The following is a 19260-nucleotide window of genomic DNA, read 5'->3' as shown; positions in this document are numbered from 1 at the left end:
GGAAATCAGTGTACAAGTTAACACTGCAAAAACACACATTTGAGTCTTTTCAGAATTCCGACCCATTTCAAAGCCAGGTTCTTTAATCAGATTGGTTACATGGCTGCAAGGAAAATGGGTTTTGTTTTTTCAAGATAAAAAAAAAGAAGTCTTTCCATGTCTATTGTTTCATGACCAAACAGTACTGTGAACAGAGGGAGACAGAGAGGGGGAGATGACCCTCCTTTTGTGCCCACCCAACAGTTTAAGCTGCATAGATTCTGTTTCTTTGGGCAGGGCCGGCGTCTCTGAGAAAGTAAACTTGGGGTGACCTTCCAGGTTAGGCCAGTCTGGGATACGAGCGGAGATCCTGTGATTCAAGAAGCCGCCATACTCTGAGATCTCAGTGGATCCCACTTCAAAAGGAGGGAGGAGATATCACTTGTGTCAGGAATTTAGTTTCCTCGCCAGTGGGGTGCATTCTTGACCCCGGCGGAGCTGGTTAAACATCATGGATGCTTTCCTCTTTTGTGGCCAGAGAATCAAGACAGCAACCTGATGTTGCCACCACAGAATCTGTGGTGGTGGAGGGGGCAGAGTAAGCCTATTACCACACAGACACTTTCTCATCCCCTGTGTCACATTTAAGAGCTGCTGCTTAGAAGGCACTGATTAAGACATCCAGCCAAAACGCGATATGTCAAAAAAAAAACAAATTCATTCCTTCTCCTTTAGAAAAAAAAATGGAAACATACAAATATTTAATGTTTGTTAATAATTCTGTCCTGTATTCCATCTTTGAATTCCAAAAGGAAAAAAAAAGCTAAATTAGCCTATCTAATATATTGACAACCCCAACTAGCATTCTTCCCTTCTTAACGCAGTCTAAAACCTGTTAACATTTACCCAGTGATACAAAAACAACTGATGGCAAGTTTAGTCAGGTATGAGAGAGGAATATCATTATGTCTCACTGGCATTTCCGACAATATCACCATCATCAGCTGCAGAGGCACAGAGGAACATGCCTGTGCACATTACAGTCAAAAAGCTGCGTGATAGAAACTGTAATCTCACACTTGAGAGGAGCTGCACTATGTAGGCCTACGTTGTTCCTCGAGAAAGACACAGTCTGACAGACCTTCAGAGGTGCACCTGTCTCGTCTCTTGCGTAAACGCACCGGGCTTCACGCTCACTGAGCTCCCCGCCCTGCTCTGACCTCGCCCTGGCCGCGAGCTGCACGTGTCTGTACGGCAAACACGCGCACGAACGGACGCACGCAACTCTACTGCCTATTCAATGGTCTATTTGTATCATGCATCTACACAAATATCAGCCACTGAAATTTGACTTTGGCCCTTAGAGATTCAACAAAATTCAACATTTATCTTAAAGGGCCCACATTATGCTCATTTACCAGGGAAGACAATGTACCAATTAAAGACATCAAGAAACCAGGACCAAATCACTTTTAAACTAAAAAAAGCTCAGCTGTAACACAAATATTTAGGCTTTTCATCAGGACGGAAGTAGGTAAGTCAAGTTGGGATGGAGAAACATTCACACAGATTTGTCACTTTAAGAATTATACAGTAGCCTACTTTCTTGACCAACCATATCAAATTTCTACTATAATTTCAGGCAGTGCAATCAGTGTACTTTGCTCATTAAATCAGGAATAAATTGGCTGGGCGAACCACTGTTGGCAAGATTTTCCGTCATAGTAGCTGAACGATTCCTGAGGGATATTTTACACTATATAAATATATATTTTATACTATGTTACCTGCTGTTGCAGCAAACACTGCTTCAACCCTCCACCACTCCCCCAGCTAGCCAGAGTCAAGGCCTCGTCTATGGCTCCACAGGGGGAACGCTGACAAAGGCTGCAAAATGTGTCACAATACATAGATTTCATAGACCGAGTCAACAAAGATACTTATAAAGTAAAAAAAAAAAAAATAATAATGCAATTTGCTTACTTGTGGTATGTTGACTAGTATTTTTAAGATTTCAAAGCCTTGTTTGTAGGTCTTTGGATGCTCATAGATAATCTAAGTTATGAAAAGAGTTTTAAGGTTCATATAAGCAAATGTTTTTCTCCACTTCATTTTCTAAAATGCATCCGTCCCTCTCTCTCTCTCTTAAAATATCATTAGTTGGGGAAAAAAAACAATTTTGTTGTCACAAATCCTTTGTCGTACGTTGTTTCAACGTAAACATCAGCTAAATATGTTTTAATTAACAGAGAAAGTGAGACAGAAAGTCATAAGAATTTGTCCTGCAGGGATTCTGTCTCACTTGCTCTGTCAGTGCCTTAAGCAGCATCTCTTGTCTGGTCAAACCCGGGGAAATGTGGCTGGCTGAACACATCAGGTCGACTCATTCCTCGCGTGAGAAACAAGACAATTACAAACACAAGCTCACACTCGAGGATGCTTGTGTAATATACTCACTAGGTGTATTACACAAGAAGCCTTATTTTTATCTTATTTTAATGCAATTACAACTTGCATTACAAAAAAGAGAACTACTCAATGGTGAATATTTTAAGTATACTTTTAAGAATATCCTTTTAAAAACATGGTCCAACAATAAACACCATAGGATTGAGTCATGGAGAGTTTGCACAACTTCCATTTGAAAGATGACAAACTCAAAACGCCAGTTCATAAATATTCAAAATACTCTACGACTATTTGTTCCACTAAAGAGACGGATTTCACTTTTGCAGTCAAGTAAATTCTGTTCTAAAAGAAGTTAGTCTGCAACCACTCAAGTTTGATTTTGACTTTTGAGAGATTTTAGTTGTAGTAATTTAGGAACTCCGATTCGTGGCACTGTAAATGGCTGCTGCTTGTTGAGCAATATCAATTTAAAGAATTTGTGTAATCAATACTCTTTAATTCTAAAAAATCCTCCCCATTCTTACACATTATCAGCTCCTCGCCTGCATTAATTATGTAATTCAAGAAACTAAAATGATTCCCAGCAACACAAGTATTTAATAATGCAGCATATTCTTGTAGTCACTCTGCTGGGGTTCTCAAACGTTGCCTTTAGCTGACAGAAGAGCCCTGCTGCAGATGGAGGCTTAAGCCTGCGTGATCTCTCCTTGACGAAGGCAGGAAATTAACTGCGGTGTGTCTGATATTACCATGTGGCGTGTGAGTGAGAATATTAAAACATTTATTATATGCAAAAGGTCTGTCAGTGGTAACAGCGATGTGAAGATGGACATCTGAACAGGGCTGGATTGGAACTGTGTTTCAGGTTATCTTGATTGTGATCAAGCTAACATTCAACTGACAGCTCACACACTAATAAGCCATTTTAAAGCAATCAACACTCAAAGTTATAGACAGACTTTAGAGCTAATCAAGACGCTGCAAATTTGATAATACTAAAATCCCTAACACAGATTTTTTATAGAAAAGAAAAAAAACTACATAAACCAATAATGTCAAGTATAAATGTATTTTCTTTTTCTTCTTTGCAAGATTTTCAATGGAATCTATAAACCTGCAGATGTCCCCTAATAGAGGAATGTCATGATATAAAAATTGATTTCAAAGTTTGTGATCTTACATATATTCTTGAGCCCCTACAAAAAAAGATTGGTATGCCCTACACGATAAACCTTTGCATAACCTGAGATAATTTAAAGAAAAACAAGTCTCATGTTTAAATCATTTAAATAGGAATAATAATAATAATAAAAAAAAAAAAACGTGTATGAGTGTCAGGACGTGTTTCAACAGATTTCCGGAAGAGACAAATTGATGTTCATATTCATATATTTTATATAATGTATATCAAACTAAAACTAATACAGCATCAAACTTAAAAAGGATCAAGAGAAAAAAGAAAAAAGAACTGAAAACTGAGCAATCCGTTGGCTTGTGGAGCAGTGGGTGTTATAACCAGGGGGAGCGGAGACTGACAGGACACTGCAGATGCTGCAGGTGTCCCATCATGCCTCATCCCCCCGGCAGACAGCGGGCGGAGGGGCGGAAGATGGGGTAGGGGAGGGTGGAGAGGGGGTGGAAGGTAGTTTGGGAAGGTTAAGGGAGGAAATACAGGTGGAGATCAAACAGCCCAGATTTCTACCAGGCAACATCTATTCCTGCTGTTTATTTCATTTCAATTTTTAGCAATTTTTTTTTTTTTTTTAATTTCAAACACAAAAAAACATGTTCTATAAAAGCAGCCTTGGTGTGTTGAATGTGGAAACAAGGGTAACAAGTCCATGTTTTTTTTTTTTTTTTTCTGTGACAGATTTGTCTTCTCAGTCTCTCAATGCTGTTGTGGTACTGTGTTGTGTTTGTGTTGTGAGAGAAAATCATGACACAGCAGTTGGTAACGTGAAGTCGTGAAGCGTGGGAGAAGAGGGGGGGAGGGAGAGAGAGAGAGAGAGAGAGAGAGAGAGAGAGAGAGAGAGAGAGAGAGAGAGAGAGAGAGAGAGAGAGAGAGACAAAGAGAGAGGGAGAGAGAGAGATACATGTGGGGTAGGTGAACGTTTGGCTGTGTGCTTGTGTACTGTCTTTGCTCCTCTGTGCGACACGTGTACACTAGGCATTCATGTGCCACGACCAGGCCGAGGTCAGGGAAGCTTACTTGCACTTGTGTGTCACTGGACGTGCATGCCAGTATGTTTATGTACGTCTGAGAGGATTGGTTTTGTGTGTGTGTGTGTGTGTGTTGTTTGTGCGTGCATGTGCGTGCGTGTGTGTGTGTGTGTGTGTGTGTACATGTGGGATCGGTGACTAGTGTGTGTGTCCAGCCAGTTCATCCGTCGGTCCTCCTAGCTATCAGAGGGCCAGTTCCTATTCTTTAGATTCCAGGAAGAGCGTCTCCTGAGGAAACAACTTGGCCTCCATCAGATTTGATCCCGGATCCAACTGGGTGATCTGGGAAGAGACAGGGTGAGAGGAAATAGAGGCAATGTAAAAGACCATCGCTAATACTTAATACTAGGGCTCCAATTAATTATTAGTTTCATTATCATATAAAATGTCAAAAAAAATGAAAAATGTGAAACACAGCTTTCCAGATTCTAAAATGTCATCTTTAAACAGTCCATAATCCAACTAGATTAAGTGCCTCTTGCTTGAATGCCTCCAACAACCAGTCAAGTTGCAGTTTTCATCCATATCTGTCCACTCATAAAGTAAGAGGTGTAGTCTTTGAAAGGAATTTAATAAGGAATAAAGTGTCTTATTTTGGCAATACAGAAGGTATCATGACATATATATATACATATATAATTTCCAGTGAGAAACATGCTGTCTTCACTTCACAGAGTATTTTTAAAATATAGTCCAGAAGACTGATAGAGCGCTTTGTCACATGGTGCAACAACAATCACCTGAAGCTCAATACTGTATCAGCAAGACCTTGTGGTGGACTACCAGTGGAAGCGGAGGCTCCCTGTTTTGGTTGTCATCCAGGGAGAGGAAGTGAAGAGGGTGACCACCAAAATCTAATCCTCATCCTTGTGTCCAAGGCGTTCCCAAGATGTCACGTTCATAATGGGACGGACGGACAGCCCAAAAAATACTGGGTCCTATTTTGCACCCGGAGCAGCACAAAGCCCGAAGCAAGTGTCTTTGCTATTTTAAGACCAACAAAGTTATTGATCGCCTGCCTAGCGCCCACATCGTTTAAATAGCAAATGCACCTGCGCCAATCTGTGCACCCGTGGGCGTGCTGGTCTTACAGCAAGGTGTGTTCAGGTGCATTTTTGGTATATCTCGAGGCAGCAGAAAGTGATCACGCCACTGACAATCAAAAACCTGGTTTAAAGTCAATAATGCAGCATTTCATTGCTATTTTAACAGCGCATTAGTAAAAATGTTACAATGGGAAATAGTGATATGGAGTTTAGGTGGCATAGTGCTTGTGCCATATATGATCAGTTTCTCTTTCTGAAAATCTCTTCTTCCTTCCAAAGTACAAACGCGCCTGGCTTTCAAAGGTAATGGGAGATGACACTATGACTGGTTTATTGCATATTACGCCCAAAACACACCTATGATTAATTAAAACACTAAGTACAAACCTTTTGAACCATGCGCCCGGCACACGGGCCCTTTATTCTAACGTTGAACTAGCAAAAGTGGATTTGAACACGCCCTAGACGCACTTGCGCCCGGCGCTTCACTCCGTGCACTTAGATCGTTAAAATAGGGCCCTAATTCTAGCCATGGCTGTCACTGGAGCAGAAGCATAAAAATATTAAAGTTACAATGGTATAACAGAGGAAAAATCTGCAAATAGGCACATTTGAGGAGACGGAACAAGCAAATGTTCTGTGTTAAAAAGAAGAAAAATACAAATACAATTTCCTGCCAATAGACTAATCCATCAATTGACTGTTTCCGCACTACTTAAAGCCTTAGTTTTCTTTTGTTTTGGCCTTCCGCACTGAGCTGCTATTTTTGAAAAATATTTCAAGAAAAAGTACAAAGCAAAGTGGATAAAAACACCAGTCTATCTATCCATATTAGTGTGTACAAGACCTCCGTCACTCTGCACTACTGGAGTCCCTTGGTGATTGTCTCACCATGTATGCCCTGCAATCTAGATTGGATTAACAGTGTAGCTTTACTGCTGAGTTCATTGAATGTGTGTTTTTTGAGCGAGTGTGTATTATTCTATCATGTTTTTAAAAAAGTCTGGGCAGTAATATGAGCAGAGCTCCGTTTCCCTAAGAGGACCTTCAGGTTTGTTTTTTTAAAAGGCTCCAATCCAGAACAAACTGATGAAGTTTACATAACAGGAGAGTTTGTGTGGTAAAAGCCTGATGGAGAGAAAGAGCGAGAGAAAGCGAGAGAGAGAGAGAAAGAGAGAGAGAGAAAGAGAGAGCGCAGGGGGGTTGAGAGGACAACTGTGTTTTTGATGGCTAATAATGCCTAATTTCAGCTGTGACAGAGGTCAAACAGGAACATAGTTGATGGTGTAGAGGAGAGAAACATTTATCTGCGTTCAATACTCTGCATGACAGCTATTGTCCAAAAGCAGAAGAATAATGCAGTACCACCCACAACGGAGCTGATCGAATTAGCTGGCATGAAGGGGGTCTGACCTATGTTTTTCTCTTAGCTTATGTGAGCTAATCACTGGAGGGGTTGTGTTACATTGGGCCAATCTAACACCTGGGCTGAATGGGCGAGGTGGTGTGACACTAAGATGTGTCCAGGGCTTATCTGATGACTGCTGCGTCAGCCCCTATGATTAGGGCTCCTATTCTAACCTCACAGTGGGATAATTAACCCGCTCCCTGTACCTGCTGTAGAAAGTCAGGGAGGGTAAGCTAGCATGGTAAAGGTCGACCTTCACAACAAGCAGCGTGATTGGTCTGAGGCAGACTATTCCAGGGAACCAAATGTGACCTCGGACCATGAACTGAACCACAACTTCACCTCCTGCAGAATATATGCCAAGTGTCTTACCAGTGCCCTAACAATCCAGTATTAAAACTACAAAAAGGCCCAAATACGGTACAAATCTTACTTGGTTTTGGTTGCTTCATTTTTTTAATTCTACAGGAGCATTAAAGAGATGCTACCCTCGTGCGTACTTTGAACAATCTCTAAACTGCGTGGTAATAAACGCTCCTGAAAAACTGTTGTTCGAGTCAAAAAGCATTGATATGAGTAAGCATTAAAAATAATTATGGCAATCTACACATTTAAACTTGTGTTAACTATAAAATCTGTAAAACTACAGGGTGTTTGAGGACTCAGAGAAAAGGGTGAGAAAAGAGACAAAAGAAGGCAAGTAAATTAGTAAGAGGTGAGGACATATCAGCATCAGACAACCTATGCATCTCCCATGGGTGTTTGGAAATGTCACACCATGTGCACTTCGGCGGTCCTTGACTCCATGTCTTTCATCTCCTTGTCCTCATTTCAACATGTCATTTAGACTCTTGACTTTTCAGCGGGGTGCCTGGAAGCCCGGTCTGGGCAGGGAGGGGTTACCACATCAACCTTATGCCCCTCACCTAGTCAGCTGCCTCATAGCACAGCAGGGAGTGAGATAAAATGGTGTGTGTGTCTTTATGAGTGTGTGTTTCCTGCAAACATATTCCATCCCGATGGCGGTGGAAAACAACCAACAGGGCTGCTGAGTTCCTTTTCCCACCTCAGGAGCGGCGCGTTGCAAATGGCTGCCATGCTAATGAACCCGACAGGCTGTTATGACACCACAGCATCAGGTAGGAGTAAATGAGGCTTTGGGGTGGAGCAGGTGTGTGTGTGTGTGTGTGTGTGTGTGTGTGTGTGTGTGTGTGTGTGTGTGTGTGTGTGTGTGTGTGTGTGTCTGTGTGTGTGTGTTCTTAGTGAATTTGGGATGAGAGTTTCTGCTCGTAGTGCACCAGGGAGAGACGATGGAAGGAGAGCAGCATCTGACTCTGAAAAAGAAAGTAGGGAAACAAGATGCCACACTGACACAGGAGACGGGCGCCATCGGTGATTGTTTACATTGTTATCCAATTAACAGACCATAAGCATGGAGGCATCTGTCAACAAACAAAGCTGTTGTTTTTCCTCTGCCTAAGCCATTTTCGCTCCTTGTGTGCCTACACAGGCATGCATACATACATACATACATACATACATACATACATACATACATACATTCATACATAAAATAGACACAATCTACTGTAGCTTTCTGCTTTGCAGTTTGTTTTTAACCTTGAATCAACAGAATTTTTTCATCATCCAATTAAATTAGGAACTGACTATTTTTCAAAGATTAAATTAGTTTCCAAGAAAAAAAAGGAAGAGTTTTTCCAGTTGTTAATTAAAAATACTCAAATAAACAGAATAAAACAAAAGCGGAATCTAAAGAGATAATACAATTTCTGGAAGCTCAGCATTAAAAAGGCTAATTTTAAAACTGGAAGCAATTAAAAAGACAGATGGTGCTTATCGTCAAACTTTGATATTTAGTCTTTATATCCCTTTGAAAAATTAAATGAGAAAATAATCAGTTAATATCAACCCCACGTATTTGGCACTATCAAACAGCGGATTTCAATGGTCAAAGCCACATAATTAGCACCGAACGTGAAGTTTAAAATAAATACCACAATTGTAAGTCACTTGATTCAATGAATAAAACACACTGATAACAGAGGAGGCCACACTAAGCATTGCTCAGCTGTGAAAGAAAAGAAAGGGAAAATAAACACAGGCCCTCAAGATGTCCGTTTCCAATATAATCAAACGTGCAGCTGAAATAACGCATTTTTAATGAAGCCATTACAGGCCCTACTATGTTAATTAAAACCAAATAACTTGTCTGTTTTAAACTAGTGTTGTCAAGTGTTTATTTGGCCAATTACAAAAGCAGTGGGAGATCATTATCTGCTGCCAGGAGCGTTGACAGCACGTAGCGCCGGGGCGTGAACAGAAAAGAACAGACCAGAATACGGTACTTCAAAGGGAGAAATGCACCGCACAGACAGGACGGGGGGGTAGGACTGCGGGGGGGGGGGGAAACAGAAAATCCGGGAATGGGGAAGAGGAGAAAAGGAGCAAAAATAAATTAATATGAATAAAAGTTTATGCTTAAAAAATATATTGTTTTTTTTAAGGGGAAAAAGGCAGGGGGAGGGGGAGAGGGGATGAAAAGGCACATGGAGGAAGATACAAAGGCTGGAGAGCAAAACAAAAGTGTAATTGAGCAGGGAGGTAGTGAGGCAGAGAGGAGGAAAGAGGATGGGAAAGCTGGTAGGGAGAGGAGAAGGAGAGAGCTCAAAGTGAGGAGGGGGGTCCTTGGGGTAAAACTCAGCTTTCAACACTAAAGATTCCCTCTAGACATGTTTTAGGACAGATAAAATACTCTTCTTTGAAAAATATTTTTGTGTCTGATATGTTTATTTCCACAAAAATGTTCAATTATCTTATTAAATTTGATTCAGATCTACTCCTTTCACCTCCTTGAAAAATACAGAATCTATAAATATGCAAACATTGTTAAACTGCAAGACACGAGTAGTAGGAGACATTTGTCAGTATACGTGCTGTGGCTGTTTCAAGCTCCCACATCTCGCTTGTGTAAGTTTCAGACCGGACCACGATTGGCTTCCAAACATGTTGTGATGTCACAAAATGATACGTATGTACACGTCTCAAACAGCCTTCTGATGTCAAACTCAGCACATAAGTCATTCTGCACAGAGACGCTCAAACACCCAAGTGACGTAACAATAAGCACAACTCATTTTTTGAGCAGAGGGGTCTTTTCAGCAATCAGGGAGATAGTAGCCAATATACGTGGCCTAAGTTGGAGCCACATTTCCCATCCATGCTCAGAAATGAAGCAGAATGGCGTGCAGCTCTGTGAAACTGTGGGTTTGCGTTATGTGGATGGAATAGTAAAAGAACAGTCCCGCGGAAGCAACTTGGGGTGAAACTACTTTAAAAACAAACCGCTGTAGCTCTTCCTGTGAATACGATTCATTCGTGATAGGACAAGAAAAATAAAACACACCACTGTAACAGATGTAAAATCTATCTCAGTATAACACACAGCTTCTTCTGTGCCACTGTTTATTTGTCCTATATCTCAGGTTTTGTCTAAGAGTGGTTTTGTGAATTCACTGACAGAGCTGGAAGAAGGATTAAGAGAAGTTGAATTAGAGTACAGTATCACAGTGAGAAAACTAATACGCTGGTTTGACAGTGTTTGGGTGTCTATGAGCAGCCAGGCAGGAAGAGCCAACTGACAAATATTCTACTGGTAGTCTAAACATGTTCACCGCGAGCTGAAGGAAGAAGACCTCAGGCCTTTCAACATTGGTTTGTGCTCAACAAGTATCAAAGAAAAAGGAGGAAATTCCTGAATGGAAAGCTGAAAACTGAAACACTAAAAGTCTCCCCCTCCTTCCTCAAACTCGCTGTCAGTCGTAGAAACGGAAAGGGTTAGTTCCCTGAGCACGGCTAAGCCTAGTACAAATGATGCCAGTGTAAGGCCTGCTGTAGTGCTGAAGAGATAAGCCACTGATACCAAATGTTGGGAAAGAGACTGAGTCCAAAAAGCAGAGACTAATGGACACTTATCGGCAAAAAAAACAAAAACATGAATCAAAGACATTATCTGGCTCTGATGTTTTATTAAGTTGATTTATAAATGGGAATAAACCTGTGTTACCAGACTTACCGATTCACAATATATAGCCCTTTACCTGGTCAATAATGTAGTAATCTTAGTTTAAAAATATTCAACAAAACTTGAGTAGATCCACTAGTTTTTGTTACAGCTGAATGTATGGAAATTCAATTTTAAAAAAGGCTGACGAGGAGGGAAATAGCAAAAGAAAGAGTGACACTGCACAAAGCTGATGAAAACTAGAAAAGGGAAAGAAGGTTTCAATTGTTGTGCAGTATTACAAATGCAATAGTGGTCTATCCTCTATCCTCTGATCCTGGCAGAGCAACAGTGAGAGCGTCTGGACGGGATGGAGGCTTTCTACGCTCTCTCTCATTTAATTACAACACAGAGCTGCAGGATTAGACAGGGGCCTGTGTTCACAGCCTCATACTGGCACTACCACTGAGCTGCTTCTCTTCTCTCTTTTCCCAAATCTCTTGCCTTTCTGTTATCTGGAATTATCTCCAATCTTCTTCTTTTTAATATCTTCTCCACTTGTTTTTTCTATCCTTTTCTCTTTCAGACTGTTTCTCTGATTAAATCTTTTCTTTGTTTAAGCTTTTGTCTTTTCTGTTCTCTTTTTTGACTTGTTCTGCAGTCACCATCCTCTCCTCGCATCTCTACCCCTTTAATCCTCCCATCCTGTTTTTGCAGGAATTTCATCTGCGATGCAGACACATCTTTATCTCCGTCTCAAACACATGTTTACTCTTGATTATAAAGAGACAACTGTGAATCCTTTAAGTGACAAAGTTGTGAGTGGGGCATGTGTTTGCTTGAAAATATTTGTGCATTTGTTGAAGTGTGTGATTGTGACGAAATGAAGAGTGTGAGCTACGCGTTAATGTGTGTGTTAGTTTGAGGTGTTTGTGCCTCGGCGGTCTCTACAGACTACGATGGCACACTGCCTGGGCAAGCCCACACACACACGCGCGCACACACACACACGCGCGCACACACACACACGCGCGCACACACACACACACCTCTATACAACCACCAACAACCGCCAATCCACATCACTTCTCTCTTGATTAATGGAAATCCCATTTTTGTTTCCAGCAGCACGGCTAATTAAACTGGTAGTTGAAACAGAGCTCATTAGCTCTCTACCACAGAGTGCGGCAACCAGTCGCTCTAATGACTGGTTGTAGATAGCTGCTGGGTGTCAGCAGAAGAGCCATAGAGAATACTACTGTTAATGCTGACAACTGTATCCTAACACAGTCATAGTGTACTGTATTCACAATAGAGGGATGCTACTAATTAATATGCACTGAATAATACCTGTGCACAGGTGGATGGATAAACAGTTGGCTTAACTTGCTCCATCCCAGGTACGTGTAAACAAAAGAAGCGACACATCAGTGCTGCTGCAGCACACAAACAATCAAAACCATGGTGATAAAAAGCAAGAGGAAACTAAACCATCAATCAGCCACAGCCAACCGATTGTCTTAACTCTTGTCCCTGCTGCTCTACACTCATTGCCATTGCCTGAGGTTAAGCCCAGGCCCCAACAAAAAAAAAGCCAATTACAGCTGTGGATCTCTCCAGCAGAGGTTAGCTGTGGCAGAGAACACTTCATAACCTGCTGCTACTCTTCTGCAGTAAGGATGAATTTAGCACTTGTTTATGTCGGCAGAGAATTGTTATTAAGACGGCAATTGGATAACAGGAGGATTCAACTCCCTTCACCTCCCGAAATAAGACATCTTTCATTTCCCTCTCCACTTGTGATTTGAACAGCTTACTTGTGTTGGTCTTTCAAAGTCCATTCACTGGTTTCCAAGTAAGAAAGAAAAGTATACCACTCACATTTCTACGAGGGAAGGTGGTGAGGAGCTTGAACTCTTCAAAGGGGTATCCTTTGGAGGCCACGAAGTCGAAGAGGACCTGAAGCTTACAGCTGACATGGAAACGCCTTTCCAGAAACTCGCCGCTCGGTGTGCGGATTCGCAGTTTGCTGATTTGCTCTTCTGAATCCTCGGGTTCTGGTGGTAGGGCCTGCTCCAATGACAAGCGGATTGCCTGAAGGGGTGGAGAAAATCCAGTATTTAGGTCAGTACAATACAATGACAATCGTCAACACCTCATAATCACTAGAGCAGAGGTATTCAACAGGGGGTTCATGACCCCAGGAAGTACTCAGACTTAGTGTAGGGGGGCCTCCAAATATGTTAAAAGTAAAAAAAAGATAATTTTTTTTTAATTATGATAAGTCTGAAAATATACATTAAAAGGAATTGTACATCTTAAGAGCAACAATAAATTGGCATATTTGTGAAAAACAAACAAACATATAATGTACACATTGAAAATAAGCTTACTATCAGTAAGGTAGCCATTATGGTGGCCATACGGTAAAGCTTAAGGAGTCACCACCATTCATTTTTTATCCATCCTGCCCAGTTTAATGCAATTTAATTTTATACAGTACATGTAGTAGGGGGTCCCTACTCTGTCTCTCTTTCAGCTAAGGGGTCCTTGGCCTAAAAAAACGTTGAAGGTCCCTGGACTAGAGAAAAGTCTTTTATAGGCCTTATTGTTTAAAAGTAGACTTCATTGTTTGTAAAGGACAGACGTAACAATCATGAATTCTGTGAACACGCTGCTCAAGTTTAGGTGAAGAAAATGCAAATACAAGCTGAGAACTCCAACTTTTAGAAATATGACAACATGACAATTATGAAATTTATTTCCTCTCTTCACAAATGATGCATTCCCTATTCCATTAATACTAATACATGAAAATGAATCAAAGAAATAAAAGGACTACAATAAAGCATGAAATTTTTTCCTCGATAAAGTAGTAATTCGCTGTTTTAAGTGAAGGCAGAGATGTTAACATACAGGTGCTGGTGGGATGCAGCTGTCAAAACTGGAGCTGCAATTCTTTTTTCATGCTTATTAGCATTACAAAGTCTCTTTATGTTTCTTTGTTTTTACAGTTTGTTGACAGTAGAGTCAGCGTAATTAATGTTGTGACACGGAGCAAAAATTATTAGATTAATACTAAAATGATTAAATTAGTGGATCATTTATTAAAAAGAGGCTAGCTGTTCTTGATTACATCTTCTACTTTAGTTTGTTTATTTGTATGCACATTTAAAATAACATGGTAAAATACAACTAACTGAATAACTGCAGGAGAGGAAGAAAAACTTAAACAAAGTGCTCTGGAGTGCAAGAAACAATCTCAGATTCAATAAAGTGTAACAATAAAATAAATAGCCCTGGATCTCTGTTTATAGTGAATTCAAACCAGAGATAACAGTAACACTGGCAGCGATGAAGATGACGACACATTACCCAAACAAGTAAGAAAGACAAGCCAAGAAGTTGCTCCCAGAGTCTGATTGCCTCACATTAATTAAAGGCTCTTCTTGTCCTAAGAATGTTATTGAATTAGTTGCCCTGTGTCTCGCCCTGTTCCCTGTAGCGGTGAAGGTTGCCAAGTAGAATTTCAGTATGTTGAAAACAGCCAAGTGTTTTCCTGTTGCTTCATGCTTTTTTTTACTGTTGCTCAGTCGGTTTGGGAAATCTAAGATTGTACCTATTGAATATCTCAGTGTAGTTTAAAGTTTATCTTAAAGACACATTTGGTAATACTGTCTACACCAGAGTGAGAGTGTCTTATAGGCAAGACAACCAGCAAATTGTCATCTTCCACAGTAAAGGTAATCAGGTCTCCTGTTAATGGGCTGCTCTTCCAAAAAACGCGCTTCAGCCGCTCCCTGGAGCCTTCCTCTTTTTACTGCTCCCGCCCCTCCTTCCCCCGGCTTGTTGTTCCTGTTTGGCCAGCCGGGGAGCATATGCTGTGACAACACGCCCCGGCTTTATTTACACACCATAATGCAATTATATTTCATAAGAGTGTACAACAGTAGCTCATTAGCAGCTTCTGGTGTTGGGTGGGCAGGGTAGCGCGCGTGCCGCTCCACCATCAGCTCCCACAGGTATCAGAGCTGATGCTGACTGAGTTAAAGGGGCCCGCGGGGAAAAACCTACACTCAAATACACAAATAAAAGACAGGAGTGTGTGTGTGGTGTTGGACCTACAACTGCAGACAGATAGTGAACCACAGACAGAAGCATAAACACTGCCACTCGTAAGGGGTAGCGTCCCTAACGAAACCACAGGACACACGTCTGGTCGGGCCTCGGGACAAAGCTGCTCCACACAAATAATCAGAAGCATCTATCCATCCATTTATCTGCCTCTACAGCCCACTCGGCTAACCACAAAAAGCAAACAGATGACGGGTGGGGGAGGGAGAGGGGCACCTGACAGCCGCACAACTGTATGCTAAGACCCCTGAAGGAGGCAAATAGTAATGTTAATCTACACAGGCACATGCACCCCCACCCCCCCTTCAATTCACCAAAAATTGAGAGAAAGCATTCTCAGAGAAAGCATTCTTCTATTATATTTGATTCTGTCATGTACACTATGTTACTACCTCAGAAGACTCAAATGAATAATTGAATAGGAATAACATCAATAAAATATTGATTTCTCCCACCAAAAAAATGTATACACATTTGTAATCTTTTTCCATCCAAAAATGTATCAAGATGGAAATCAGTAAGTAGAATAACTGATAACTTTTTTTAATGCCAATTCCCAATAGACTCTCTGGGTTTATCTTTTATTGCCATTTTGGACCTAAGCCCATCAGAACTAGAAGTACACACAACAAAATGCAGTATTGTGTTGTGATAAAACAAAAGGACACCCATTTCCCATTTTAGATTCAGTTAGGTGCTGCTTAACAGTTTAAGAAACTTAAGTTGCTTTTGTCCAGGTCCAGCTGCTGTTGTTGGCTCTCATATTTATGAATATCTAGACTGTTGCACAAGCACAACACTAGAATGTTAGCATAGGAGACACCATGGAAACCACTGAGCTTGGGCAGAGACAATTAATATAAGTAGGAGACACAAGGCCAAAGTGGCTATTGTTGTTTAAAATACACAAGTGTGCACAAACAGTTTGATTAGTGAACTACAGTGATATAATTAAGAAGGCCCAACCCGGGCTCTTTTGTTGTTGTCTGTTTAACTTAAGTGACAAATCACCAGAGCGAACAGGGTCACCCAATACCTCTCAGTGCCCTGCGGCTCTTTGCTGTTGAGTAAACAACAATCAGCAGGACTACACTGTATTACTATAGACTGTATTACAACATTGGTGCCATTCTCACAGACAATTATTGTTTTTCCTACATGCGTGACAGTGTACGTGTCTGCCTGTGTGTTTGTGTTCCCCCTCTTCTCATACCATAATTGTTTTCAAGTGAATGCGTGTTTGCTTAGGTTGTGTGTGTGTTTGTACTCAATCCCGTGTACATGAATTGCCTTGTCTTTTGTTCACTTGGGTTTCAATATAAGGTTGTGTGCTATACCAATGTAAAGCAGTGAAATAGAACAATACCTGTGTGCATGTAAGGTGACATTAACAGGGGCATGCCTCACTGTAATTAGGATATTTAATTCTTCTGAAATGGCTGTTTGCATGTTCACCCACACTACACACGCTTCACTGACTGGCAGGCTTAACCAAGACCACAATCTAATTGACTCATTATTGAAGTGAGAGCAATTCTGATAAAAAACGACAGCAGAATGGCACAATCACTGTGCACCGCATTCAGTGTGCGCCGGCAAGTCATATTACTGTTCAGCCCTGCACTGATGAAGTTGGAATATTAATTTAGCTAATTTGCATAATAAGTATCGTATGTGTACGGGTATTTTTCTCACCTCCTTCTCCTCCTCCTGCTCCTTTCTCATTCGTTCCAGGCGAACCTGCTCAGCCTCTTCTCGCTCTTGGGCTTCTCTCTGAAAAACAAAGAAACAAAATGCTGAATACCGTTGCTGTGTTTCCCACTGGCTGTCAAGTTTCCTTTAAACAATTGTTGCTGATATTTAATTAAAAAACTATACAAATTAGTTTTTAGACTCTCAAGTATCTAAACCTAATGACATGACACAATATCTGAAAAAAGTAGGAAATCCTCATTTCAAAAGCTTACGTCATTTTCAAAGACTGAACTCATAATCATCGATTATCAAAATACTTTGACAGCCGGACAATTTTCATCAATTGACTAATCAATAAATCAAGTAATTGTTTCAGCCCTAGGTTATTGTATTTCATTAAGATGTCTTACGAGCATTAAACTTGACAGTTGTTGTTTTATTAGCTACACAAATGACTTAAAATTGTACAATAAAAAAATGAGTTAAAATCATAGCAGTGGTTAAACCTGTACATGTATTTTCTAGTATACCACAACTTACTCAGATCCCAGTGAATAGAGTAGACAATTTGTTTTGTAATTTTTAAAATACCTTTTTACGGTCAGCCTCTAAAGACACACGGTAGGCCTCGTCTTGTTCTCTTTTCACTGTCTCCCTTGCTTCACGCTCGTCCTGGGCAGAGAGAAGGAGAAAAAAAGTGGGGCCCAATAACTAACAACATAATAAAAGGACACACAAAGACAAAACATTTAAGCGGAGATGCGGGGTGTGGGAGCCAGAAAGAACCAAGCAAAAGAATATGCTGCATGTCAAGTGTGGTTAGGTACAAACACCAGGTATGAAAGAGTAGCACCAGAGGGGATTCATTGTGACCAGACTGTCATTTACCAGACCCTGAGTCTCTTTTATGTTTCTTCATCTCGGTTTCATCGTCCCTTTCTCTTTCATTCACTCTGCCTCTTTCTTCCTGTTTGTACAGAGGGAAGGGGACTAACGGCCCTTCTCTTTCTACCTGCTGTGGCTAGAAAGTGTTTTATAAAGACTGGGACTAAATACGAGTGTCCATTGTGTTAACATTGCACGGCCATTGGTTTTCTATTTTCTGAAGGCCCATGCTGTGTGCCAAGCCGGATATGGCAAAGTAAGCTTATTGTGATGATCAGAGGGCTACTGTGCAGTTAGGCAGTGGCTAAGCAAAAGGACATTGTGTATTGTTGTATTCAGTCAGAAAATGCAAAGGATACATTTGTGCTTTTGGCTTGCATAAAAGATGAACATTGAAAGGAAACTGTAAAAGAATGGTAGAGAGGGACAAAAGCATCAAAAGTGGCCACTTTCATAAGACTGGCCCTGAGTCACGCAAACAAGTCACACAGTAGTTCATGTTTGATACACATTTTGTAATGATCAATTGTAATGTGTTTTCAAATGCACCATCTGCATTGAATGACCTAACGTGCATGAGCGGCCTAATGTGAAACGTTAATCTAGCGTGTAAATGCTCAAGCACAATGTGATTTAAAAAGACCTTATCTTTGGAGGGAAAAAACAAACAGATTTGCCAAATCTATATCTTGGCTACTTATCAAGTTGGCTAGCCATGTGCTGTCTTATAGTGTTGCTGATAAACCCCTATTTTAGCGGTCAGAAGTCAGAAATGCAAGCTGTCACACATTTAATGTTTGCTCACAAACAAATAATTGTTGCAAAAAACCAAGTGGTTCAATTGGGTGATATTGCATATCTAATTATTTGCTGTTAGATTGTACTGTGGCTCACTGTCACTTCACAGCATAAAAGGTCCAGAGATAAATCTCAGCTCTTTCTGTAGACCTTACTCCTCAGATGTTGGGTTATATTTCCCCTAGGTGCTTCAATTTTGAACAATACAAAAACATATGCATGTTTGTTTCTCCTTAACATTAGTTCGTTTTTGCTGATGACCTGAACTGAAAATAGCCCATAATGCAGACAGATGTAGACCATAGAACCTGCAGTGAGTCAGTCTGTTACAAACTACTAAGCTAAAACACAGACAACCATAAGAATGGCTGGCGAGTCAGTAAGATTGGTTGAAGCCACAATGTGGCTGTCCAGCTGCACCATTTCCAGACAGATACAAAAGTCAGTGTCAAAGTGGAATGTCTGGATATGGTGGATGTCTGTGTTTGTGTCTGAGTTTGTCTTTTGAAAGGTAAGGCGAAAAAAAGTAGAAAAACAGACGAAGAAAGAGGGAAGGGAGCTAGGGAGAGTGGGAAGTACACAAACACCTTAGAGCTGCTACAGTGAAGATGGGATTAGTCCAGCGTCAAGGCTGACTTTACCTTGGAGATGGGATAGGTTCTGTC

General features: G+C 40.8%; 1 protein-coding gene across 1 annotated transcript in view; it reads right to left on the bottom strand.

Annotated features, from left to right (window-relative positions):
* Window positions 1-3759: 3759 nt before the first annotated feature.
* Window positions 3760-19260, bottom strand: part of faf1 (Fas (TNFRSF6) associated factor 1) — a 62475-nt gene continuing 46974 nt past the window's right edge. The window contains exons 16-19 of the mRNA XM_034881615.1: window positions 17504-17584; window positions 16913-16990; window positions 12965-13177; window positions 3760-4890 (exon numbers count right to left, since the gene is read on the bottom strand). Coding sequence (XP_034737506.1) covers window positions 4807-4890; window positions 12965-13177; window positions 16913-16990; window positions 17504-17584 — 456 coding nt within the window. The 3' untranslated portion in view covers window positions 3760-4806. The remainder of the gene's footprint in view (window positions 4891-12964; window positions 13178-16912; window positions 16991-17503; window positions 17585-19260) is intronic.

The sequence above is a fragment of the Etheostoma cragini genome, chromosome 9, assembly GCF_013103735.1.
Source record: "Etheostoma cragini isolate CJK2018 chromosome 9, CSU_Ecrag_1.0, whole genome shotgun sequence".
Lineage (NCBI taxonomy): Eukaryota > Metazoa > Chordata > Actinopteri > Perciformes > Percidae > Etheostoma > Etheostoma cragini.
Note: the sequence above shows the minus strand (reverse complement) of the source record. Positions and strands in the feature narration are given on the sequence as shown.